At 37.8% G+C, this 27719-nt stretch overlaps 1 protein-coding gene across 1 annotated transcript in view; it reads right to left on the bottom strand.

Annotated features, from left to right (window-relative positions):
* LOC120313374 (sodium channel protein type 5 subunit alpha-like) overlaps positions 1-27719 on the bottom strand; it is a 69247-nt gene that overhangs the window by 5963 nt on the left and 35565 nt on the right. The window contains exons 12-16 of the mRNA XM_039355250.1: positions 18174-18328; positions 9174-9284; positions 8087-8143; positions 2215-2356; positions 120-220 (exon numbers count right to left, since the gene is read on the bottom strand). Coding sequence (XP_039211184.1) covers positions 120-220; positions 2215-2356; positions 8087-8143; positions 9174-9284; positions 18174-18328 — 566 coding nt within the window. The remainder of the gene's footprint in view (positions 1-119; positions 221-2214; positions 2357-8086; positions 8144-9173; positions 9285-18173; positions 18329-27719) is intronic.

Here is a 27719-nt window from a genome sequence, read left to right as displayed (position 1 = left end):
CAGTGCCACCATGGCTCATGCAGGAAAAAAATGTTTTATATTTGGCTTTACTAAAATTTCTGAAAAATCTTTCCAAGTTAGTAATAATGCAAGTGCATTGATGCTTGCAAGGGCCTTACCAGAGGTCGTGGAATAGTCTTATGTGGTTTCTTGGTACCAAGCTTTTTTAGTGCATTATAATATTTCTTTTGATCCTCTGACAAAAAGATGAGTTCTCCACCTAGGTATAAGAGAATAATAACATTGCTATTAAATTTCTAAAGTATATTTTTTTCTGAATCTATTTATCTCTGTTCAAAACACAAGAATTGTCCAAAGCCAACTAAAGAGCTAGTACCAATAAATAGAACTTTAACAGGCAAAGCTCTGTACGATTTGAATATTTATTGACTTGGTGTTAAAGATGGGTGGATGAGCAATCTTCTCAAATATACTCTTTAATTTAACTGAAAAAAGTTCCTGAATTTGGGTGCGATTATCTAAAGCCCTAAAATGTTAGTCATAATTATGATAGAATAAGAACGGGACTTTGTGGTTCTTTAAATGAATACTTTTTCTTATAATCCCTTTGTGCACTCCATAAAGTCATTTTATTGTTTTTTTCTTCTAGAAGTCAAGATGACTTGTAGCTACTCCTGTTGCTCGGAGCGGCTTAATTTACTTTGTGACTCTCATGAAACAAAGACAGACTCTAAATTAAAATATGACTTCTGCTTGGATTTTTAGGGCATGTCATCTGATTGACTGTATGGCCCAAAGGATTAGAGAATAAATGTACTATCCAAACTACTGCCAGTAAATGAACTATTTATGGTGGTTACTAAGAAACCAGGCCAGGAGCACCTCTGGACACCTACAGGCTGCATGAATTAAGGAAGCGATCATCAAAAGAGCCATGCCTGGGCAGAAGGTTTTGCTGGCACAAGCTATGGAAATAAGACGATCCTGTTCTTTGAGGCAGTTCTAATAGCCTGGTGCCTCAAAACCTCATATTCATTTTGCCGCAAAAGATTAACACAACTGGTCTTTCCGCAGAACTTTCTAACTGTACAGACTGTACAGTGATAAGGCACTGTTGACTTACAACAGTTCCTTTGGCAACCATTCAAAGTTACAACAGCACAGGAAAAAATGACTTAGGCATCCCCGTGATCACATGATCAAAATTCAGACGCTTGGCAACTGACTCGTACTCATTTTTTTTTAACAAAATTTTATTAAGGTTATATAGATGAGGAAAAATAGGAACAGTATAGGTATGGTAAAGGGAGGGGTGGAAGGAAAGGGGAGGGGGAAGGGAATAAGGAATTAGGGTAAAATAAGGATAGGTACAATCACATATTTCAACAAACAAGCTACCGTTGGGATCATAATAATGAGTAAATATCATATTCAACCATTTTTACCAAAGCTTAGACTATAATATATTAAAAACAATTAGTAAACAAATACGTTGATCTATTAAGTAAACACTACTAATAAAATCTCAAAAAATCCTAACAATCAAAGTAACAAATGAAAATCAGTAAATCAGGAAAAATAATCATATCATCCAAATGTTAGTTAGAACTCGATTAAAAATCAGTCATCTATTCTAAAATATTGAATCCTTCAAGTTCTAACGTGTCTCTAACCATTGATAAAAATTTTCCCAAGTTCTAAAATAAATTGAATCATCTTTTTCTTTCATTTCTAATGTTAGTCTATCCATTTCTGCACACTTTAAAATTTTAGTAATTATAATCTGGTCAGTTGGTAAATTCTCATTTTTCCAACTGACTCGTACTTATGACGGTTGCAGTGTCCCGGGGTCACGTGATCCCCTTTTGCAACCTTCTGACAAGCAAAGTGAAGGGGGAAGCCTGATTCATTTAACAACCATGATACTAACTTAATGACTGCAGTGATTCACTGCAAGAAAGGTTATAAAATGGGGCAAAACCCATTTAACAAATGTCTAACTTAGCAACAGAAATTTTGAGCTTAATTGTGGTTGTAAATTAAGGACAACCCGTATATAAAATGAGAGCAAGAAAGGTTAGTTGTTGAGAATTATTCTCTTTCTATATGAATCCTTTCCAGAACTATATTCAATTGCCATATTTCCTATATCTTGCATAAAACGCAACACCGACAAACTGTCATTGGATACACTTGAAAGAGTTTGTAACTGTTTGTCTTTGTGAGTCTTGGTTGTCTATTTATGATAGATACTTATCTTTTTTCTTTGCTGGTTAAAATTGTCGATAACCACACCAATGAAGAGGTTCAGCATGAAGAAGGATCCAAATATAATAAAGACCACAAAGTAAATGTATGCATATACATTGCTTTCAAAACATGGTTGGGAAGAATTCTGAAATAAGAAAAAAAAATTGAGGAAAAGCCCATAATTAAGTTAAAAAAAACACAGCTAATTTAAATTTGATCTTAATATGATACAAATGATCAGTATCCTTATTCTAGATTTCAATTTTTCTTCTTCAGGATATGCAAAATGACTAGCACTGATGATGTTATCTAGTTGGGCTCATGAAATATCTGCAAGAAAACAGCCAAGCTCAGAGGGCACCAAGACCTCTCAGACAGAGAGCTCTCCAGAAGAGCATTACAAAGAAATTGCTTTCAGAACTGGCATGTTCTGGCTTCCGTTTCCGGATTGTGGTCCCTTTGGATGTACGAAGAGAGTTCCCTCCTCACCGACTGGTTTCTTTCCATCGAAAGACTCTGGAAAGGGTCGAAAGTTGCCCTGGAGAGGTGACCAAAGCTGAGGAGGACCCTTGCCTGAGCGTGGAAGGGCGGTAGCCCTCCCACTTGAGCTGAGAGAGCTCCTTTGGATCAACGGAAGAAAGATCGGCCATCAACATGGCCAATCATCTAGCTGCACCAGCTGAAAGCCAAAAGCACTTCTAAGCTCAATGAAGCACCGTGGAAGATCTGAGTGAGACGCTTCCGTATCTCTCTCTTTACCCTAACTACCTTTCTGTGAAAGCTCTTTGAAACTTTTTCCCCACTCTCAATTCAGCGGTATTTGCATACTTAGGAATTTAAGCTTTGGAAAGAAATGAAAAGAATAACTAACTTTAACAACTAGTTAACTGGTTTTCTGTTCTGCGGATATCTTGGGGTCCCAAAACTTCTTATTATAGAGACCTATCATTTACCTAAACTATTAATTTTGGAAAATATCTTTTTTTCTGCTTTTTTTAACTGAAAAATAAAAAAGCTAAGCATTTGGGGAAAGATTTTGTGGTCTGCTGGGGACATCTTGTGGTGAAACTTGGCATAGCAACTGAATTTCTTTTCTTTTTTTCAATTGTGCCTATTGACTCCCTTGATTTGTCCTTCACATTATCCAAAAGATAAGAATTGGAAACAACTAGTTGGTGAAAACAATTTTTAGAAAGTGTGGAGGTGAACATTGGCTCACTCTTACTAAACATAGCCTCCACTAAAGGACTATCTCTAACCACCATGGAAACGGAGGAATTCTACCCACAACTCAACTATAAACTTATCCTTGAAAACATTCTTGAAGCTACTGAGCTAATCAACTCAAAAGTGAAAGCCGAGGATGTTTTCATAAAACTACAAAGCGAACCCCAGACTCCAGATGATCAATTTACAAGCCAAAAAAACAACAGAAGAGGAACAACAACATTCACAACCTATAAGAATTTTGATAATCCAACACTGACTTTAAATACAGTATCTATAACTCCAAAAGCAACAGGAACTAATCAACAAACATACCACATTGAGAACTTAGACAATTTAGCTAACCAAACAATAACTACAACACCGGGTATGACTTGCTACTTTACTCAGACGAAATTGGAAGAAGAACAAGAGGACCAGACTGAACTGATGACAAACATTCCAAACCAAACATGGAGATTTGAACTATTAGTGCAACAACCCCAATTATTACAAAGGGGCCAGTTCCTTTGGAAAATTGATAACTGGATGTTCTCCCTTGGTTCAAATAACATATGTGGGAATGAAGGGAGACACATCAGTGGATTCAAAGGCACTGTATGGAAGCCTACCTGGCACAAAAAGAAAGCCAGAGTTAGATTTTAAAATGGGATTTAAAAATTCACTTAATGAGCTAAGTAGCTTTTTGGAGTGATTGGTTTAATATCCAGGATTATGAAATTAAAATTACCGTAAATGCCGACGTATAAGGCGACTTCCGCGAGCGCTGAAATCAGCGCTAAAGACGGGGGTCGTCTTATACGCCAAGTCGTCTTATACGCCGGAAATACTGGTAGTTTCTGGCGTATAAGACGACGTTCTAGGAATGCGGCCCGGCTATAAAGACGGGGGTCCTCTTATACGCCGGGTCGCCTTGTACGCCAGCATTTACGGTAATTGTTAGATTATAATTTTAATTGTTAGATGGAAATACATTTGTGATGATGGAAGATATTTTGCTAGTAAATGAAATAGAGTATATTTGTGAACAAAGAAGGTAAATTTTGGAACAACATGTCTATTCTAGTTATGTTAAGTATTTTATAATGAAATTAGGGAAATTAAGGTTATCCAAATTTAAACATTGATTATAAAAGGCAAAATTGGAACATGGCAGTTGGAATTAAGTAAAACTTAAATACAGGACTTGGATATGTATAAGTAAAATGTCATTGATAAATGTATTGATTGATTGAGCTTCAGTTAGAAATGTATTAATATGAACATGATATAATATTTAAGGGAACTAGAGAGGGAATCTTTATTGATGTAACCTGAGATACACATGAATGATTTTGTTATTGGACTATTGATTACCCTATCACCATGCTGCTTCCTAAGCATTTGGATGTAAAAATTTGAAAAATTAATAAAACCTGTTTAAAAAGAAGAAGAAGAACTGGCATGTTCCCTGCTCTGGAAACTAGTGCAAAATGATACCGTTTGGTTTGCATCTCTCCAACCTCAGGATATCTACTGTATACCTCCTGGCTCTAAAGTCTCAGTAAAATTATTCTCTCCTTCTGGAAAAATCAATAAGCTATTTACTCTTCTTTAATTAAGCACTGAAGTACCGCAAGGTTCTGTGTTATGCCCAGTACTCTTCAATATCTTCATAAATGACTTAGATCAGTGGTTCTCAACCTTTTTAATGCCGCGACCCCCAACCGGTCGTAAGTCGAGGACTACTCAACCAGTCGTAAGTCAAGGACTACTCAACTGGTGCAGCACCGTTTGCAGAATGGGACTTTTGGCGGGCTCAGCAGGGCAGAGACAGCCTGGACAATTCCTATTGGCTTTTGAAAGCCAATAGAATTAGACTCTATTCAAGAGAGTCTATTCTATTGGCTTTCAAAAGCCAATAGAATAAAAGGGAGTAGCACAGCTAAGGAAAAGGGGGAAAAATGGCGGACTGCATTGTTTGGCGACCCCCGTGAAATGGTCATTCGACCCCAAATGGGGTCCTGACCCACAGGTTGAGAACCACTGACTTAGATGAAGGAATAGAAGGGGGACTCATCAAATTTGCAAATGACACCAAACTGGCATGAGTAGCCAACACCCCAGAAGACAAGCTCAGGATCCAAAAAGATCTGGACAAACTTGAACAATGGGCCCATCGTGCCACAGTGCATAGAACTGGCCTAATCAGAGCCTGCTTTGGTTTTCTCTGGTTTGCCTTATAAAATTTAATATTTGCTATCCTTGATTTTGGCTTCCTTTGTTTCAGAACAGAACCTTCCTTTGTTTCACATTTAAACTTTAGCTCCTGCTTGACCTAGAACCCAACGGTACTTAAACTCCAACTAGGACAGAATAATTATTAGATTATCATTATTATCACCACTGGCCAACTAGCCAAATATCCAACAGAAGCAATGAAAACAACTGTTTCAGAGCTCCAGGCAGGGAATTTGGAAATCTGAATAACAGAATAACAGAGTTGGAATGGATCTTAAAGGTCTTCAGTCCAGGGCTTTTCAATCTTTTCACCCATTGTACCACTTTTAGGATATGGCAATATCCAAGTACCACCAGTCGCCTAGCAAGGTGTCAAAAATTTGACCCCAAAAAAAGGAAAAAAATGATAAAGTACAGGTAGTCCTCCACTTACAACAGTTTGCTTAGTGACTGTTCGAAGTTACAATGGCACTGCAAAAAGTGCCCCCCAAACCACAGTCGAGCAAGACACCTGCCTGCCCACTTGGCAGCGCTCTTCCTCCTGTCCAAGATTTTCATTGTTATGAGCATTTCTTTGAGGATTGGCAGCAGGGGTGGGGTGGGGAGGTGTTTGGTTTTTATTTCCCCTGTCTGCTGGGTGGTTGCAGCAGGTTTTGGTCACTTCACATGATCCTAGGACACTGTGACCGTCATAAATATGAATCAGTTGCCAAGCATCTGAATGTAAATCACAAGACCCTGGAGATGCTGCAACATTCCAGCTGATTGGTGCTTCTTCAGGGCTCAGCAGAAGCGCCAGGATCAGCGCCGAGCTCCAGCTGGAGCCTGGCGCTGATCCTGGCACTTCCGCTGAGCCCTGACAGTCCCGAAGTGCCAATCAGCTGGAAAGTGGCACTGATCCTGGCACTTCTGCTGAGCCCTGACAGCCCTGCAGCTCCAGCCATCTCTCATTCAGGCTTGTGCAGTGCTGCCACCAGTTCAGCTCATTCCCCTCCCCCGCTACCACTTTTCTAGAATGGTCGCTTACCACCTGCCAGGTGCCAAAGTACCACAGGTGGTACCCGTACCACTGGTTGAAAAGCCCTGTTCTAGCCCAACCTCCTTCTCAAGCAGGAGGTTCACATTTCCAGACAAATAGCTATCCAAGCTCTGTAAAAACCTCCAGTGATGGAGCACCCACAACTTCTGAAGGCGGGACATTCCACTTCCGTATTCTATCCATGAGCTGCAGGAGGTGCCATTGCAGAAAATGGCTGATTCATGCTTCATGCTAGACTATAGCATAGAGTCCTTCTTGTTAATCTGATCTGACCCACGATGGCTTATCAAGATGTGTGACCCCAGATATTATGCCTTAACGAAACATGAGTTTAAAAAAAAATCCTGTTTTTACACTAAGTGTGAACCTATGTATTTTAAAATTTTTCTTTGCCACTGATTTAACAGATGAGCTTTTTACGTATCATAAACATTTACAGCCAAAGTAGCAGTGGTGGGATTCAGCTGGTTCACACCACTTTGGCAGAACTGGTAGCTAATTTTTGGTTGCCCAGGCCCAGAATGGACTTCTGGAAGTGGCATCCACACAGAGAACCGATTGTTCACATATTTGAATCCCACCACTGCAAAGTAGCATTTCTCAAATTTGGAAGGGAATTTGAATATTCTTATTTTTTAGTATTTAATCCCAAACTTGTACCTAAACAATGTCAGCTGACTAATATCAGTTTCTTACTGTTCTTAGCCACAATGTTGATCAGTTTTTAAGATCTGCTAATGTTATCTCTGAGCTTCTCTGATGCTCAAGTTGGAAAACTAAAGTTTTGGGGACAATAGTGTGGGAAGTCAGCCCCTCAGAGAAGGAAATATTAAAAGGGCAGAAAAATATATTTCCTCAAAGGATCTTAAAGAGGCAGAAAAGCATGCCCAGTTTTTCTTAACAGTCCTAAGTCTTCTTCCCCCCAAGCAGAAACCAGCTCTGTAGAAATGCAGATGTAAACCCTCCAGGAAGATTGGAGGCCCCCAGCTAGAAGATTAAGAAGACAAAGACACTTAAAATCTACATACCCCACCCAAACTCTAAAATAGGACATAATAGGATTAACCAAAAGATTCCAAAGGAACACAGGTCAAAATACATGACACAGGAAATACAAAGCCTCAGGAAACAACCTCAAGAGCCCCAGAGGATATAAAAACCCACTCCCTACATGTGGCTCTCTCTCTTTTCTTCCAGAGCCATCTTTCTGCCTGGCTTTCCTCTTCAATAAACTGCAATCTTCTTTCTAAAGCAGTCACCATATTGTTTATTCCCGGCTTGGACTGAACCAGGATGAAGACTTTTCCTTCAACAATAGTACAAGATTGCTAACTGAACAGGAAGATATCTGAAAAAAAGCAATATTGCAAGTTCTTTTTCATAGCTTACGTCAGTGGGTAAATCTACTGCAGCATACATAATTTCCATCCAGCCTTTAAATGTTGCCTGGAAAAAATAAATGGAGATATTATTAAGCCAAATTATTAAAGTTTTCTATGCTTTTTCTCCTTGATTTGTCTAATAGACCTTACTGTGTTCTCACAATCATTACAACCTTTCCCCAGTCTGCCACTACAGGACCTCTTATGCACTTAAAAAACAATCCATTTGCTTCTTTTTCTTCAGAAATATATAGGTGCAGATAATAAGCATTCAATTTTCTTGGACAAAACATAGGAATATAAAATAATGGAGCTACATTTCCCACACCTTACTGTATTTTTATTTTATTCCCATAGTTTATTTATTATGCTGTCACTTTAAGCATCTAATTGTCTTGTCTTATTCATTTGAAATATTACAATTGGATAGAGGATCTGAATTTGAAATGAAAGATCACAGAAAATTAAGAAGGGAAGACCGTATACACTTCCCTTGATCCATCTGCCTCTTTTGATGTCCAAAACATGAAGGAAATACATAGACTTAGTTCTACCATCCCACCTGGTTGACAGGAAGAATAATTAAAAGAGAATCATGCTTTGCCTGATACGTAAAATAAAAAAACAAACAAACAGATGACCAATTTTTCCTTAAGGCAGTAAGACTCAACTCCTTTTTTATTAGATAAAGTTGTCTATATTTTTGCTGCTAAAATTAAGGGACTTTAATTATGACTGTTACTAATTTTATTTATAATATACCTGCAAGATTCATTTCTCTGTTTTATGAAATACTGGGTTTAGATAACTACAGAACCTATCATTGCTGCTACTAACCATAATCAATCTACTGTTCTGCCCTGCAGTCTGAACACAAAGGATTACATTTGGACTTTGTGTGTAGCACCAAGGTATTTTGTCTTTTTTGTTCTTTTCCCAGCACAGGTTTTTTTTTTTAAGCGCTCCTCAAAGCTTTTTCTTTCTAAGCAAATTTCCCCACAAATCAACTTTCAACAAGCTGCTATTAATAACATATTCTGGCTGTACCTGTGCACCTTACAAAAGATATTTAATATCCATTTTATTAAACATACCACCTGAAGGAGAGCCAGGTACCCATTCCCAACATGATCAAAGTTGATAGGGCTGTTAACACAATTATTCTTAGTTTCAAATTTCGAGCATGAAAATCTCCCTCCAAACAGCTGCACTCCCAAGATATTAAAGGGGAGCCAGAGTACAATGCAGACAAGAAGCACATTTCCAATGGAAGGGATGGCACCAGCAAGGGCATTCACAACAACCTTATAGAAAAAAAAAATGGAGGTACACAATCAATTCCCATTGCAAGGATACATAGTACAGGTGGTCCTTGATTTACGACCAGATTGAGCCCAGAATTTATGCTGCTAAGTGAGAAATTTGTAAAATGAGTTTTGCCCCATTTGATGACTTTTCTTGCCACGTTTGTTAAGTGAATCATGGCGGTTGTTAAACTAGCAACACCGTTGTTAAGTGAATCTGGCTTCCCCATTGACTTTGTTTGTTAGAAGGTCGCAAAAGGGGATCACATGATCCTGGGACACTGCAATTATCATGTAAATATGAGTCCAGTTGCCAAGTGTCTGAATTTTGATCACGTGACTGTGGGGATGCTCCAACAACAGTAGGTGTGAAAAGCGGTCACTTTTTTTAGTGCTGGTCACTGAAATGGTCACTAAATGAACTGTTGTAAGTCGAGGACCACCTGTAGTACGAACAAATGAGTATTCTTGAAGTCCACACATCTTAAACTTGCTAAGGTTGAGAAACACTGTCCTGTAGAATAACCTCCCTACTTGGACAAATCTTGGTCCATCCCAAACTGTACATACCAGTGCATTCTAGACCAGCTGAAGTTTTTTTTTAATATATATATATATATATATATATATATATATATTATTAGTTTTCCAGTTTTACATTTGTGTATTTGGAAGGCAACGTGCTGATTGGGTTAAACGAAAGTTCAATAACAAAATCTTTAGTAGGTATCTCAGATTACATCATCAAATATTTCTTCTCTGTTTCCCTTCACATTTGCTAATTCATATTTAAGCTAGTAAACTTCTAATTGTATCAAACTCAGTAAAAACTTCATTATCGCATTTATAAATACATTTTTTTTGCTTATACATATCTTAATAAATCTCGATAAACAATCCATGTCCTGTTATTAAGCTTACAGCTGAAGTTTCTAAATGTTTCCCTTCTCCTTCATTAAAAATGAAGAGAATCTGGGAGAAAAGCAGATGAACTAAAAAAAAATTACTGTAGAATTCATGAGTTAAAAATTGCAAATCACGTCAGACAGAGGCAGGTGCTGTTATATATCCAGAGGACAATTTCCTTCCTCAAACACACCGGGCAGTATTTTGAATAATAAATTCTCAATCCAAAAGCAATGTATGCTAGGTAAAGCAGCATTATTCAAATATATGGCCGAATTTGATTAGGGTAGCAGCAAATATTTTTCATTTTTATCTTCCTTGGACTCTTAAGTGTTTGCCAATATTCCTGCAATACTCAAAACAGAATGAGAAGGATCCATGGCTGAAACAATGTGTCAGTCCTGTTCCTCTGAAATAAAACAAAATATTGTTCCAAAAGACAGGCACACCATATTTGAACCATAATCTCTGGAAAAGGGAAGGAAGGAAGGAAGGAAGGAAGGAAGGAAGGAAGGAAGGAAGGAGGGAGGGAGGGAGGGAGGGAGGGAGGGAGGGAGGGAGGGAGGGAGGGAGGAAGGAAGGAAGGAAGGAAGGAAGGAAGGAAGGAAGGAAGGAAGGAAGGAAGGAAGGAAGGAAGGAAGGAAGGAAGGAAGATTTAATACCTTTATTCCTTTAAATCTAGACAATGCTCGGAGAGGTCTCAGGGCCCTCAATGTTCTTAGAGATTTTGTGGAGATATTACTATCACACTGTCTCGTCTTTGATGCACCTCTTGACATAGGCAAAGAAACCTGTGAAAAACAAGAAAAGTACAATTCAGCCACAGAAGACAACCTTGTGATTCTGATTTACTTTCAAGAAAAACCATGCTAAATAACTCAGCAAACATCAATTGTATATCTGTTATAAAAGCCCTGACCTACAATTTCTTCTCCCCTATTCCCATTCCTGTTTAGTTAATTCTCTCCATCTATTGCCTTCACTAGCTTAGAATCATAGAACATCTGAGTTGGAAGGGACCTTGAAGGTCCTCTAATCCAGCCCCTGCTCAAGCAGGAGATCCTATACCAGGGGTCTTCAAACTTGGCCCTTTTATAACTTGTGGACTTCAACTCCCAGAATTCCTCAGTGTGCCTGGCTGAGGAATTCTGCGAGTTGAAGTCCACAAGTCATAAAAGGGCCAAGTTTGAAGACCCCTGTCCTATACCATTTCAGACAAACAGTCGTCTAGTCATTTTTCAAAAGCCTCAAGTGATAAAGTGCCACTTTCTTTGGCTATCATCTCAGAGGTAGATATTGGAATGTAAACGGCTGACATATCAAGACTTATTGATATTTGGAAAAGAGTGATTTAAGATAAGGGCAAGAGAACAATTAGTAAGTGAAGGATTTGCTTGCGACTGGTTTAATTATTATATAATTTTTGAAAGTTTTAAATCTGATTTTAAAAAGTTTTGTTTTCATAGGAATTAAATCCGAACTGGACATTAATTTATGTTGTGGAGATGACCATTTGATTTCTAAAGTATATAAAATTATACTTGGCGATGTTTCGACAAGGTCCCACTCGTCATCTTCAGGCTGGGGTCTTCGGCTTTGTGCTTGTGTGAGAAAAGTGTGATCGGAGCTGCCATCTCTCTATAAATCAGTGGTTCTCAACCTGTGGGTAGGGACCCCATTTGGGGTCGAACGACCATTTCACGGGAGTCACCAAACAATGCAGTCCGCCTTTTTTTCCCCCTTTTCCTTAGCTGTGCTACTCCCTTTTATTCTATTGGCTTTTGAAAGCCAGTAGAATAGACTCTCTTGAACAGAGTCTAATTCTATTGGCTTTCAAAAGCCAATAGGAATTGTCCAGGCTGTCTCTGCCCTGCTGAGCCCGCCAAAAGTCCCATTCTGCAAACGGTGCTGCACCAGTTGAGTAGTTCTCGACTTACGACCGGTTGAGTAGTCCTCAACTTACGACTGGTTGGGGATCGCGGCATTAAAAAGGTTGAGAACCACTGCTATAAATATTGGTGGGAATGTGTAGAGTGCTGGCTTAGTTGCTGTAGGTGGGTTGGTTGGCTGTGTTGGAGTTATTGTTTGTGGATTGTTCGGCTGTTTCGTAATATCCTGAGTAGCTGAGGTGCTGGCTGTGTGCCCATTAGTCTTTTGTGTTGTAACGACCTGGGTAATAGGTTGTGTGATGACATCCTGAGATCTAGTGTAGTGATATCCTTAGTTCTGTGTTGGTAGGCTGTGTTGTAACATCCATTACCCAGGTCGTTACAACACAAAAGATTAATGGGCACACAGCAGCACCTCAGCTACTCAGGATGTTATGAAACAGCCAAACAATCCACAAACAATAACTCCAACACAGCCAACCAACCCTCCTACAGCAACTAAGCCAGCACTCTACACATTCCCACCAATATTTATAGAAAGACGGCAGCTCCGATCACACTTTGCTCGCACAAGCACAAAGCCGAAGACCCCAGCCTGAAGATGACGAGTGGGACCTCGTTGAAATGTCACCAAGATACTTATATGTGTGTGTGTGTGTGTGTGTGTGTGTGTGTGTGTGTATGTATGTATATATATATCAAATAAAAGTTGATCACCAAGAGAATAAAAATGTAGAAAATTTATTTGCTAAACCTAGCTTTTGTCAAGAGCTCTTGACATTGTCAGGGTATAAAAGGCAGTTTTGGGGAAAGCTTATATGCAACCACTAATCATCTGCACTCGGCTCCTAGACCGTGTTACGGGACCCAGCTGAGCGTGCTGTAATTTGAGTGTGTGTCTTACATCAGAGTGTAGTTCTTTCTCACTTCCTTTCTGTGTTCCATCGCGCATATCCCTTTCACTAATCCTGGAATTGGCCGGAGTCCTTTCACTTCCCTTGTGGGTAGTGGTTGTCTTCCTTCCACCAACCTTCTGTCCATAGTTCTGCTTGCTGGGGTGTATGAATGTTATCCCCGTTTCTTTTTGGTTCCTTTGGTTGTCCCAGTCGAGTTACGGTCCGATCCCCCCATCTTTTGCAATTTTGGTTCGAGTATTCCATTCCTCTTCCCATTCCTTTCTATAGGTGTCATTTCAATTTGTGCTTTACTGGGTCCATCGCTATTCTCCCCCCCCCCTCGTTCCTGGGAGCATGAGTTGCATGAGTGACAGTCCATTGCTGGTTAGTTCATAATTGGGCAGCCCCCCGTTCGTGTTTACCGCGTCCAGACCGTTTAGTGAACGCGAACAGGGGGCTGCCCCTCCCAGGAACGAGGGGGGGAGAATAGCGATGGACCCAAATTCAGATTTCTTTTTTGCTGACAAAAGTTAAAGATTTAAGTGGGAGACTCATAAAGGGTGTGGTTAGCTGATGAGAACAAATGAGTCCGAAATCATTTTTCCTCTTTTTTGACACATTTTTTTCTTTTTTTGTTGTTGTTAGGGCTGAATGTATGTTTTTGTTTTGTTTTGTTTGTTAGTTTTACTGTTTTGTATTTTATCTTTTTATCTATATGATAAAATAATAAAAAAATATTTTTTAAAGCCTCCAGTGATGGAGCACCCACAAATTTTGAAGGCAAACTGTTCCACTGGTTGATTATTCTCACTGTCAGGAAGTTTCTCCTTAATTCCAGGTTGCTTCTCTCTTTGATTCATTTTCATTGTTGCTTCTTGTCAGTCTTCAGGCACTTTGGAGAACAGCTTGACCTCCTCCCTTCTTTGTGGCAGTCCCTCAAATACTGGAACACTGCTGTCATGTCATCCCTAGCCATTATTTTTACTACACTAGACATACCCAATTCATGCAGCCGGTCATCAAGTCCAGCCCCTGCTCAGGCAGGAAACCCTATACCATTTTGGACAAATGGCTGTCCAGTCTTTTCTTAAAAACTTCCAGTGTTGGAGCATTCACGGCTTCTGGAGAGGTTGTTCCACTAGTTAATTGCTCTCACTGTCAGGAAGTTTCTCCTTAGTTCTAAGTTGCTTCTCTCCTTGATTAGTTTCCAACCATTGCTTCTTGTCCTACCCTCAGGCACTTCAGAGAATAGTTTGACTCCCTCTTCTTTGTAGCAGCCCCTGAGATATTAGAACACTGCTATCATGTCCCCCCTCGTCCTTCTCTTTGTTAAACTAGACAGACCCAATTCCAGCAACCGTTCCTCATATGTTTTAGCCTCCAGTCCCCTGATCATCTTTGTTGCTCTTCTCTGTACTCTTTCTAGAGTCTCAACATCTTTTTTACATCGTGGTGACCAAAACTGATGCAGTATTTCAAGTGTGGCCTTACCAAGGCATTGTAAAGCGGTATTAATACTTCACGTGATCTTGATTCTATCCCTCTGTTAATGCAGCCCAGCACTGAGTTGGCTTTTTTGGCAGCTGCAGCACACTGCTGGCTCACATTTAAGTGATTGTTCACTAGGTCTTTGAGATCTCTCTCACAGTTACTACTATTGAGCAAGGTACCCCCTATACTATACCTGTACATTTGGTTTTTCTTGCCTAAATGTAGAGCCTTACTTTTTTCACCATTGAATTTCATTTTGTTAGATAGCGCTCAGTGTTCAAGTCTGTCCAGGTCCCTCCTGTAGCTTAAGCCTGTCTTCTGGAATGTTGGCTATTCTTGCCAGCTTGGTGTCATCCGCAAATTTTATGAGTTCCCCATCTATCTCCTCATCCAAATAGTTGATGAAGATGTTGAAGAGCACTGGGCCTATAACAGAGCCCTGGGGCACTTCACTACACATTTCCCTCCATGTAGATGCAGTTCCATTGAGGACCACTCGCTGAGTGTGGCTGGTCAGCCAGCTACGAATCCATCTGGTGGTGATGCTGTCTAACCCACTTTTTTCTATCTTATCGAGTAGTAGGTTGTGATCTACTTTATCAAATGCCTTACTGAAGTCCAAGTAAATTATATCCACAGCATTCCTCTGATCCACTAATTCTATCACTTGGTCAAAGAATGCAATAAGGTTTGTCTGGCATGATCTGTTTTTGACAAATCCATGTTGGCTTTTAGTAGTGATTTTATTTGCCTCTAGGTGTTTGCTGATTCATTGTTTGATTATCTTTTCCAGAATCTTCCCAGGTATTGAGGTCAGGCTGATAGGTCTGTAATTTCCTGGATCCATTTTTTTTCCTTTTTTGAAGATGGGAACTACATCAGCTCTTTTCCATCCTCTGGTAGTTCCCCAGTGCTCCAAGATCTTTGAAAAATATAGTTCAGTGGTTCTGAGATCACATCTGCCAGTTCCTTGAGAACCTTGGGGTGTCATCTTTGTTGCTCTTCTCTGCATTCTTTCTAGATGTCAATATCTTTTTTATATCATGACGACCAAAACTGGATGCAATATTCCAAGTCTGGTCTTACCAAAGCCTTATAAAGGGGTACTTCATGTGATCTTGATTCTATCCTCCAGTTAGGACTATGTTGGCTTTTTTGGCTGCTGCCACACATTGCTGGTTTATATGTAAGTGATTGTTCACTAGTACTTCAATATCCCTCTTGCAGTTACTTTTATTGAGCCAAGTTTCACCTAATCTGTACTTGTACATTTGTTTTTGTTGCCTACGTATAAAATCTTACATTTCTTTACACCAGGGGCATCAAACTACCGGCCCGCGGGGCGGTTTCATCATATCGGAGCCGCACCCACCCCATTGCCGGCAATGGCAAAAAAGCTCCGATATGTCACATGACGTCACATGACATCGCGAGTTTGACATGCCTGCTCTACACTGAACTTTATTTTACTAGGTATAGGAAATGTTAGTGGTTTTTATATGTATTTCTATACTACTTTGCCTATTTCCACATTGCAGCAGTGCACATAAACAAATAAATACATGGTACTTACAATTACAATAAAGAAATCAAGAATACACCAGCCGTCAGTAAAATATTTTCTAAAGCCATAGGCCACCCATTTGAGAAGCATCTCCAAGAAAAATATACAGAAAAAGAATACATCGGCATAGTCAAGAATGCTTTTTATGGTTTTCTTTGTATCAAGGTAAATGTCTTCAAAGATCTGGAATTATAAATCAGGTGTGATTTAGACTATAATAAAATCAAATATTGTTTCTATAGATTCTCATATCCTGGCCATAAACTGTTCCAATTTCTCCCTTGGGAAGGCACTATAGGGCATTGCATGCTAAGAGATCTAGTCATAAAGAAATTTTTTCCCCATTATGCCATCACTCTACTGAACACCTAATCCTTAAGTGTTGTATATTATGTCTAAGTATATTTACCCATGGAGGAGACTGTATTACTATGATCTTTCTCAATTTTTCTATTACCTTCTCCTGTTGATATCCTATGATTGCATTACTTTGCTGTTTGTATGTACACTGAGAGTTTATGCATTGGAGACAAATTGCTTGTGTGTCCAATCACATTTGGCCAAATAAAGCTATTCTATTCTATTCTATTCTATTCTATTCTATTCTATTCTATTCTATTCTATTCTATTCTATTCTATTCTATTCTATTCCATTCCATTCCATTCTCTATATTCTATTCTATTCTTTTCTATTCTATTCTGTTCTATTCTATTCCCTATTGTATTCTATTCCATTCCATTCCACTCTCTATCTTCTGTTCTACTCTATTCTACTCTATATACTCTACCTTATCCTACCCTACCCTACCCTACCCTACTCTATTCCATTCCATTTCATTCTCTATCTTCTGTTCTACTCTATTCTACTCTATTCTACTCTATTCTATTCTACTCTACTCTATTCTAGCTTAGCTGATAAGGACAGTTCCAATCTGCTATGATAACAGAAGGTGCATGCAGCAGACCCTATCACTTATGGGATTCTAACTGGTGGGATCCAGGAGAAGGGTCTTTTCTATTGTGGCTCCTACCTTCTGGAATACACTCTCACCATTTTGGCCTTCCGTAAGAACCTCAAAAGTTGACTCTGTTGACTGGCCAAGGGTTCCAATGAGTGTGCCATTCTGGAGAAGGATTTTGGACTTTTGGACTAAGATGATCCCATTTCCACCTTGTAGTATTCTGTTTTTTTAAAACTTATTGAACCCCTTTTAATAAACTATTTCTCCTTCTATGATTGGGGCCTTGATGAAGTGAAGAGTGCTTGTGTGGGTAAATGAAAATAGTGGAAAATTCTATTCAGAACTATACAAAGATCAAGATCTCTCAAAAGTAACAACACCCACGAAAGAGGAAATGCTGATATCCTAGTGGAGGAAATATCAAGTGCCATAAAAAATGGCAAAGCTTCAGGAAATGACTGTGTTATAATTGAAATGCTGAAAGCTAGTGGTCACAGTTTACACACGATACTAACAAAACTATAGTCAAAATGCCTCAGAGAAGAAAAAACATCCGATGCATGGAAAAACGCTGAAGTTATTCTTATACATGAGAAAGTGGCCCAAGATGATTTAAAGAACTATGACCCAATAAGCTTTCTTTCAGTCATCTGCAAAATTTTCAATAAGATAATAGCAGAAAGAATATTCAGAACATTAAATGATGCATAGCCAAAGGAACAGAAAGGCTTCAGAAGTGGCTTCAACAAAATGGATCACATCATGAGGTAGCTGTCACCGAGAAGTTCTAGATTGCATATTGAGACCAAATAAACAGCAAATACCAGGACAAAATTTTCATATCAAAGTGCATTGAATAATAATAATTATAGATACTATTTATTAATAATAAATATACTTTTAATTCTTAGATGATAGATGTAGATGATAGATGATAAATGATAGAGAATGAGAGAGAGATGTTACTGGGAATACAAAAGTATCTTTATTATTATTAAAAAGTATCTGTATTATTAATAAGTGTCTTATTAACAACAGAAGCTAAAGAAAAGCAGAGGTAATTCAAAGTATAGTAAACTTACCAGAGCACTACTACTCAGTAATATCATGAATATAATAAAGGATTCAAACCAATTGTGTTTTATAATTTTGTAGCAGGTTTTCCTAAATTTCCACCAAGTGTTGCCTGGAAATACATCTGTATTCACTCTGCACCATGGAAACAATTTCATGAAGACTAAAATAAAAAAAAATAGAAATCATTAGTTCCTAGAAAATTGATCAGAAGCCAATCTCTTCCTGGTCTCTTTTCTTGCAGTCATATGATTGCAAATCAGACATTTGCAACTGTCTCGAACTTATGACCAGTTGCAGCATCCTGCAGTCACATGATCACAATTTACAAATTATTTTCAACAAGTTTTGGCAATAAGCACCACTGAGGTAGCACCAGCTGTCTGCAAGGACTATAAATCCTTTGTCCACGTTGCTAACAGCAGATGTTCTTGCTTTGACAACATATGGAGATGCAACCATTTTCCTTTTTGTGTTTTACTCTTAGAATTAGAGTTAGAATTAGATGATACTGGAGCAGGGAGGAATGTGCATGGGAGTTTAGTTAGATATAACAATACTGTAACTAGTGTGAGAACCAAGATTGTTTGAATAAGAGATGATAAGAAATGGCGGGTTGAAAAACTGGAGGGAAAGCCTGCATTTCAAACTAATTGGAGAATGTGAGGACCCAGATTGTTGGGGGCAATGTAAATATATATACATTGCTTACTGGTGTACACCGCTTAGAGAGTGCTTGCACTTAAAGCGGTATATAAGTCTCATAAATAAAATAAATAAATAAATTTATGACTGTTAATTAGAGGAGGGAATTATGCTTTGATACTATGTGCTGAGGGGAGGAGAATTCAGATTTTGGCTCCGCCTATGTACATACTGATGCTATGCTACTCGAATAAAGATTCTTTAAGGTAAACAATGTGTTGAAGTTCTTTGAAGAGTTTCATCTGTCGGAACCATGACATCCTTCCATTCCCCACCATCCAGTCAGAGCTGAGACACCTTCTTGGATGAGAAGCAAAATGTCTTCAAAGAAAAACAAGAAACCCCAGTTGCCTCCTAAAAAAGCACCTTTAGGACAACCATGCAATTCATTTAATGATTGCTGTAAAAATGTGGTCAAACCAGGTGCAACTTGACTTACCACCATAACAACTTACAATAGAAATTCCAGTTCCAACTGTGATTGTAACTTGAGGACTTCCTGCACCAACACCAACTGATAAGTAGTCAATCGAAGAGAACAATATACAGGTAGTCCTCGATTTAAAACCCCAGTTGAACTCAACATTTCTGTCACTAAGTGAAATGTTTGTTAAGTAAGTTTTGCTCCATTTTATAACTTTTCTTAGCACAGTTGTCAAGTGAGTTTGTTAAATGAATCTAGTTTCCATTGACTTTGTTTGTCAAAAGACCACAAAAAGTGATGACATGATCCCAGGACATGGCAACTGTCAAAAATATGAACCAGTTGCCAAGCATATGAATTCTGATCACCATGAGGATGCTGCAATGGTCATAAGTGTGAAAAATGGTTATAAGCCACTTTTTTGCAGTGCCGTTGTGACTTTGAACAGTCACTAAATGAACTGTTGTAAATCAAGGACTAGCTGTATAAATTTATCTTCCAGAATGCATCAAGCTCCCTCCATTAGAATCATTTGTTGAAGGCAATTATTTTTACTTTGTTGGCTTCTTGAACTAAAGTAGGGGTTCTGGTTTCAGACAAACAGTCCCTCTGACAATCCAGACTCTCAAAAATGACTCATACAGAAATACATATAAAGTAACGAAATAGAATCCAAAAAGAACAAGATGGTTAAAACCGCTGAGCTTGTCCGCTGGAAAGCAGACAGCCTGGGTTCAAGACCAAGCTCTTGTTCCAGCCCCAGCTCCTACCCAACTAGCAATATGAAAGCAGCAAACGCGAGTAGATAAATAGGTACCACTTTGGTGGGAAGGTAACCGTGTTCCATGAGCCTCAGCATAGAGTCATGCTGGCCACATGGCCACGGAAGCTAGGAAATGGAGATGAGTACCACCCCTTAAAGCTGGACATGACTGGACAGGGGAAATCTTTTTACCTTTATTATGGAAACCATAAAATCCAACCCTGAGTTCAGTGCTGAAATTCAAATTAAAACATCTTCAACAAGAAAGGAGGATCGCATTTATGAGAGCCTCCATTAACAGATGATCGTGGGGAACAGAAAACAGCTGATTTTGACAGCAAGCAGCCGGTCCGGTGAGACTCTTTTCTGCTCTTTGTTGAAATGGGACTTTTGGTGGAAGTACCTATCTTTAATGAAAAGCTGGAAGCTTGAGGGAGGGAAGGAAGAGGGGTTTTTTTTCCATCCCCTCCCTCATAGGCAGTGTTTTAAGCAACTCCATTGCTAAGGAAGAAACTTAACTGGGACTATTTTAAATTTGGCCTCTGGCTGGAGAAATCTAAAAAATTAAAGAGGATTTAGTTGGAAAGCTAACCTAATTATTTTTTATTTGCTATAACTTTTAAAACTCTATTTTTGCTCTGAATTTTCCTTTTTCAAAAAAAAAAAAACCCTGGGAAAGAAGAATCAGTGCTTCCCTGGTGGTTACAAGGTAACATTTTTTCCTCTTCACTTTGTTTTTTGTGGATTCAATAGAAATTTGGCTGAATGCCCAGACTGTTGGCTGAATGCCCAGACATTCTTAACTTTGTTTAGAGCAGCGGTTCTCAACCTGTGGGTCGCGACCCCATTTGGGGTCGAACGACCATTTCACGGGGGTCGCCAAACAACGCGATCTGCCATTTTTTTTCTCAGCCGGCGCAGGGGGCGGCGCCGCACATGCGCGCTGCACAGGGGGCGGCGCCGCACATGTGTGCCGTGCAGGGGGGCAGTGCCGCGCATGCGTGCCGTGCAGGGGGCGGTGCCGTGCATGCGTGCTGCGCAGGGGGCGGCGCCGTGCATGCGCGCCGCCTGCTTATGACCGGGGTCGCCGGTCTAAAAAGATTGAGAACCACTGGTTTAGAGGTTACTGTGAGAGACTGTTCAGCTCTCTATCTGACGGGCTGGCTAGCTGTATATTTTCCATAACAAAGAAAAATACAAGGGAAGAAGGAAAATCTTGTCTTTGCTTTTTCTGGAATTAAAGTTTGATTGGATTATAATTTGGACTTTACTCATCTTTTTTGACAACTTTTAGTTTTATTTTTTACTTTTACTTTTTAGCTGTGTATTTGAAGTCTCCTACCTCTTTTTATGAGAGGGTTTTTTTATCTCCCATTTTTACAGATTGACTTATTTTTGGCGTGTTTTTATTTTTCTTTTTTTTTCCTTGTCTCAAAAAAAAAGAAAAAAAAATTCTACTTTATTTATTTTCTTTCTCTTTTTTGCCTATTTTTGTTCCCTTTGTGGATGGTTTTTGAGAGTTCTTCTTTCTTTATTACTTCTATTCCCCCAAAGGATTTGGTTTTTTTTCTTGTTAATATCATGCTTGGCCTTGTCTCCTGGTAATAGGAGAGCTGTGGATTATAAGTGGCCTTCGGGCTATCTGGTGGATTATAATTAGCCATCAGGCTTTTGGGTGGATTACAAATAAATACAATAATTAGAAGATGAGTTCTTCAAACTTAGCCAAAGGGGTGAGGAAGGGTTCCTCAGCCCCCGCTTCTACCTCGGTGAGTCCAGCTATTCAGAAATCAATTACCACTTTTCTACAACAAGATCCTCAATTGACTGACACTCAAGCAATCTTCCAGGCAATTTCTGCTCAATCTAAAAATATTGCTGATTTGAAAAAAGATTTGGAAAAAAATCATGAAGACTTGAAAATCGATCTTCTTAAAATGGATCAAAAAATGGAAAATTTTCAACAGGCAATGCTAGATACTCAAAATAGAATGCAAAAAATTGAAGATAAGGCAGTGGTTTTTGATCAGAAAATTGAAGCATTACAAGAGGAAAATCAGAGATTGGTGCAGGCGAATGTGGGATTAGAGGACAGCTTCGCTGTGATGGAGATGGATAATTTCACACTTTCTAAGATTTCAAAATATTGTAGAAGAGAAAGACAAGAACTTGTTGGAGTTGATAAGTGAATTATTAGTGGAATTGCTTGGAATGGAAAAGGATTTAATGAAAAGAGAAATAGATCAGGATTTTAGAATGAATTTGAGCTATGCGAGAATAAATAGAGTTCCCAGGGAGGTTCATGTAAGATTTCTTAAAAGATTTATACGGGATGAGATCTTGAGAGGAACAAGAGATCAACCACTGAAATATAAAGATAAAGAACTTGTAGTTCTTACACAGATTCCAAGAAGGATAAGAGAAGCCCGAAGAGAATACCACTTTTTAACAAGGAAATTTTTTAATAGAGGAGTGAATTTTAGATGGCTGGTCCCAGAGGGATTATTAATCTTCTGGGACTCGAAAAGATATAGAATAGATACTCCATTTCAAGCTGAGGAATTTTTTAACAACCACAGAGCCTTTTTAGAAAAAGGCGATGCCAAATCCAAGAAAACAGAAGAAACGATGGGTGTAGGAGCACCAAAACAATTGGAGGAGGGAGAATCAAAAAAGACACAAACAGAGGAAGATGTAAGACCGAGAGATCAGAGACAGACCACCTCTCTTAGAAGATTGAGATCTAGATATAACTGAAACTATGAAAGAGATTGGAATTTTTTCAATAAACATAAATGGTCTTAATTCCCCATCAAAAGGGAGTAAAATATTTAACAGACTACAAAAATTGAAAATGGATATAATCTGTTTTCAGGAGACACATATCAAAAGACAGCATTCAAAAATTTTAGGACAACCAAAGATAGGCAAACTTTACTTTTCTTTAGAACAGAAAAAGAAAAGAGGAATAGCATTTTATATAAAAGAAAAGATGAATCCAAAACAAATTTATTTTGATGAAGAAAGGAGAATACTAATGATGGAAATTACATGGGATCAAAAACAAATGTTGATGGTTGCAATATATGCTCCCAATGAGAAACAAGATCAGTTCTTCCAGCAATAATATGATAAATTAGTGGAGTTAAATTATCAAAATCTTTGCATACTTGATGACTTTAATGTAATAGTTGATGCAATACGGGATTATAAAAACTATAAACAAGGGGGAAAAAAGGGGAAATATCCTACCTAAGTCTTTTTTAAAGATGAAAGATGAATTATGTATACAAGACATATGGAGAGAAATGAATCCAGAGAAAAGACAATATACATTTTATTCAAATAGGCATAAATCCTGGTCAAGAATTGATACAATATGGACTTCATATTATTTAAAGACCATGATACGAGAAGTAGAAATTGAACCCAATATTTGGGCTGATCATAATCCAATCAAAATGACTTTGAAAGGAATTAGGAAAAAATTAAGATGGTCATTGAATAAATCAATATTAAAAGAAAAAGAATTTTAACAATTTGCAACAAAAGAAATGGAAATCTTTCTTCAAATAAATAAAAAAGAAGAAACTTCAATTCAAAATCTTTGGGACACTGCGAAAGCGTATTTTAGAGGATTGGCTGTAACTTACCTTGCTAAAAAGAATAAAGAAAAGAGACAAACACAACTTAACCTGCAAGGACAATTTAGGAATTTAGAACTTGAGTTACAAAATGATCCACAAAAGAAGCTGAAGAAACAAATGGAATTAATAAAACACAAATTAAATTTATTGGAGGTGGAGACAAGGGCACAATAGATAAAATATTCAAAACAGAATTTCTTTGAAAATGCTAATAAACCAGGAAGATGGCTTGCATATAGATTGAAAAAAGAAAGAGAAAAAAATTGATAAGTAATTTGCAAGACTCAAAAGGTGAAATACATTGTCATAATGACGCATTAAAAAATTGCTAAAACTTACTATGAGACACAGGCAGAGGTGGTTTCCAAGGAGGCAATACAGGAATACCTAAGAAAAGCAAACCTTCCAAAGATACTAGAGAACATGCAACAGATATTGAATGAGAAAATAACAATGATGGAAATTACTGCAGCTATAAAAAGACCAAAAAAGATAAAACTCCAGGGCCTGATGGTTTACCAGTGGAATTTTATGTAGCTTTACAAGATATAATAAGTCCGATATTGAAAGATCTTTGTAATGAAACTTTTTTGGGGGTGAAAATACCAAAATCCTGGACAAAAGCTAACATTTCTCTTATTCCCAAAGATGATACTGATCTCACACAAATTAAAAATTATAGGCCAATATCACTATTAAATGTGGACTACAATATATTTACAGCAATAATAGCAGAAAGAATGAAGAAATTTTTGAATGAATTTATTCATTCAGATCAAAATGGCTTTCTGCCTAAAAGACAGATAAAGAATAACTTAAGAATTATTTTAAATGTGTTAGAATACTATGAAAAACATCCGGGGAAACAAATGGCATTGATATTTTTGGATGCACAAAAAGCTTTTGATAATCTTAACTGGCAATTTATGTTTCATCAATTGCGAGTGATGGACTTTGGTGAAAATTTTATAAATGCAATTCAAGCAATCTATAATAAACAATCAGCAAAGATACTTATAAATGAAGACTATAAAGATAATTTTGAGATTAGGAAAGGTACAAGACAGGGATGTCCACTGTCTCCCTTGTTATTTATTCTTACACTGGAAGTGTTGCCAGGAATATTAGACAAGATGGGGAGATCAAAGGACTGGAGATAAAAGATCAGAAATACAAATTACAAGCTTTTGCAGATGATTTGGCCTTTATCTTGGAGGAGCCTTTGGAAACAGCCACTAAATTATTGCAGAAAATAGAGGAATTTGGAGAAGTGGCTGGGTTGAAAATAAATAGGGAAAAGACTAAAGTACTTACAAGAAATTTAACAGAAAAACAGAAAGCTCAATTTGTGGAAAAAACAAATCTCCAGATAGTTAAAAAACTTAAATACTTAGGTATTTATTTAACATCAAAATATATAACAATAAAAGAAGATAACTATGGAAAATTATTGAATCAAATAAAAATAGATTTGGAGAAGTGGAAAAACTTTCAATTATCATTACTAGGAAGGATAGTGATTATTAAGATGAATATTCTACTTAAACTGTTATTTTTTATTTCAGACGGTTCCTGTTAAACTAAGCCAGAAATTTTTCGATGACTTAAATGCAACAATAATGAGATTTATATGGCAAGGGAAAAAAGCGAGAATCAAAATTAAACTGCTACAAGAATCAAAAGACAGAGGGGGCTTTGGACTCCCAGACTGGAGACTTTATTATCAAGCCACTATTTTGTTGTGGTTTAAAGAATGGATCACACTGAGAAATAAATGACTTCTTTACTTAGAGGGACATGATTTACAACTGGGTGGCATGCCTTCCTTTGGTACGAGAAAAACAAAGCACATCAATACTTCCAAACCCATGCCATAAGGAATGTATTACTCTCAGAGTGGGAGATAGTTAAAAAAAAATGTATATGAAAATGCCTGAGTGGCTTTCCACAATGGAAGCATTTGCGTATCCGAATTTAATTAACTATGATAAACTTGTGGCCTATAAAGACATTTTAGATAAAGAAGGAAAACTTAAAGATAGGCAAGAACTTCAACAAACTGGCATTGATCTAACATGGTGGTCATACTTGCAAATTCAAACAAGATATGAAAAAGATGTAAAAGAAATGGGATTCTACAAAGAACAGACACCACTAGATAAAATACTTTTGAAAACAGATGAAAATCTGATTAAGAAACCTTATAAATTCCTGCTAAATTGGAAGATGGAAGAACAAGTGAAAAGAACAATGATAGTGTGGGCAAAGAATTTTGGTTATTCTATAGATTTAGAAGATTGGCAAAAACTATGGGACCGAAATATTAAATTTACTAAAGCAGTTGCATATAAGGAAAAGTTATATAAAATGTTTTATAGATGGCACATGACACCAGTTAGATTAGAGAAAATGTTTAAAAATGTATCAAATATGTGTTGGAAATGTAAACAACAACCAGGCACTTATTACCATCTCTGGTAGATATGTCCTAATGCTAAAAAGTTTTAGTTTAAGATTCACATGTGGTTAGAAAAGATGATTAAAATACAGATAGAATTTAAACTCTGTTTGTTAGGAATATTAGGTATTTAATATTGCATGTGTTGACAGCTGCAAGGATAATATTTGTCCAGTTTTGGAAAAATGAAAATTTACCTTCTGATCAGACTATAATAACAAAAATACTCGAATGTGCAGAAATGGATAGATTGACATTAGAAATGAAAGAGAAAGAAGATACAATTTATTTTGAAACATGGGGAAATTTTTATTATTGGTTAGAAACACACTAGAATGAGAAAAGGTTATGACATTTAAAGAGATAATTGATAATCTGTATTTATATTCCATGATTATTTGTATAAATTTGTTCTTATTTCTTCTTCCTCTTTGTATATTTGTGATCTTAAACAATACGGTAAACTATAATTAATATGTAATATATTATTATTTTAAAGTGATTATAATTAATTAATACTAAGCATTGTTAAGTAGTGAAATGAATGAGAGCTATTGACTAATTTGTTATTTACATGAGAATATTGAAAATTATCTAAGAGTAATTATTAAGATTTAATATGTAAACCCGGACTGGTAGACTTGCTGAAGCAATGTTATTTTGTGGGATTAATCCCACTTTTGTGTTACCCCTTTCCCCTGGTCTAACCTTTTTGTATGTTTCCCTTTGTCTTACCATTTTTGACCCTATCCCTTTATTACCTTTATAAAACTCAATATATATATAGGCCTTTTCATCTGTTGAAATATATATATATGTAGGTCTTTGGTTGTTCGGGTTTTCTCCCGCATAAAATTGGAAGTGTCTTGGCGACGTTTCGACAAAGTCCCATTCGTCATCTTCAGGCTAGTGCTTTCAGCTTCATGCTTCGAGGAGCAATGTGTGGTCTTAGCTGTTTCTTCCTTTTAACTGCCAGTGGGGGTATGAACTGATTGGGTGGGAGCTTGGCTGTGTTCTGATTGGGTGGAGGTGTGTTCTGATTGGTTAAGGACGTGGCTGTGCTCTGATTGGCTGGGGGGTTGGCTGTGCTCTGATTGGCTGGGGGGTTGGCTGTGCTCTGATTGGCTGGGGGAGTGTTCTGTTTGGTTGTGCTCAGGTTAGTCTGATTTGCAGGGGGTTTAAGATTTTGGGCTGCCTTGCTATTTTTTGGCTTCGCGTTCGTGGTCGTGCCTCATCTTCATGGGGGTGTCAGTTTGCTTCATGTATGAATTGGAGGGGTTTAAAGTGGCTAATGATGCAGCTGTGGTCTGGCTTCTGGTTTGTGGTCGTGCCTCATCATCGGTGTGGCTTTGGGTTTGCTTTTTGCGTGGATGTGTGGTGGTGACATCCTGTGTGGTTTTTGTGAGTGTGGGTCTGGTATCATTTTTTGTGTTAGGGAGTCGTTTGTCAATAAGGGCGGGTTTCCAAATGGCTGGTAGGCGGGAGGTATCATCTCGCTTGTTCATGCTGTGTGGGCGTTTTTCTATCTCGATGGCTTCTCTGATTATTCTGTTATTA

The sequence above is a fragment of the Crotalus tigris genome, unplaced genomic scaffold (genome assembly GCF_016545835.1).
Source record: "Crotalus tigris isolate CLP2741 ecotype Arizona unplaced genomic scaffold, ASM1654583v1 scf7180000018650.477379, whole genome shotgun sequence".
Lineage (NCBI taxonomy): Eukaryota > Metazoa > Chordata > Lepidosauria > Squamata > Viperidae > Crotalus > Crotalus tigris.
The sequence above is the reverse complement of the archived record's forward strand: the minus strand, read 5'-3'. Positions and strand labels throughout refer to the sequence as shown.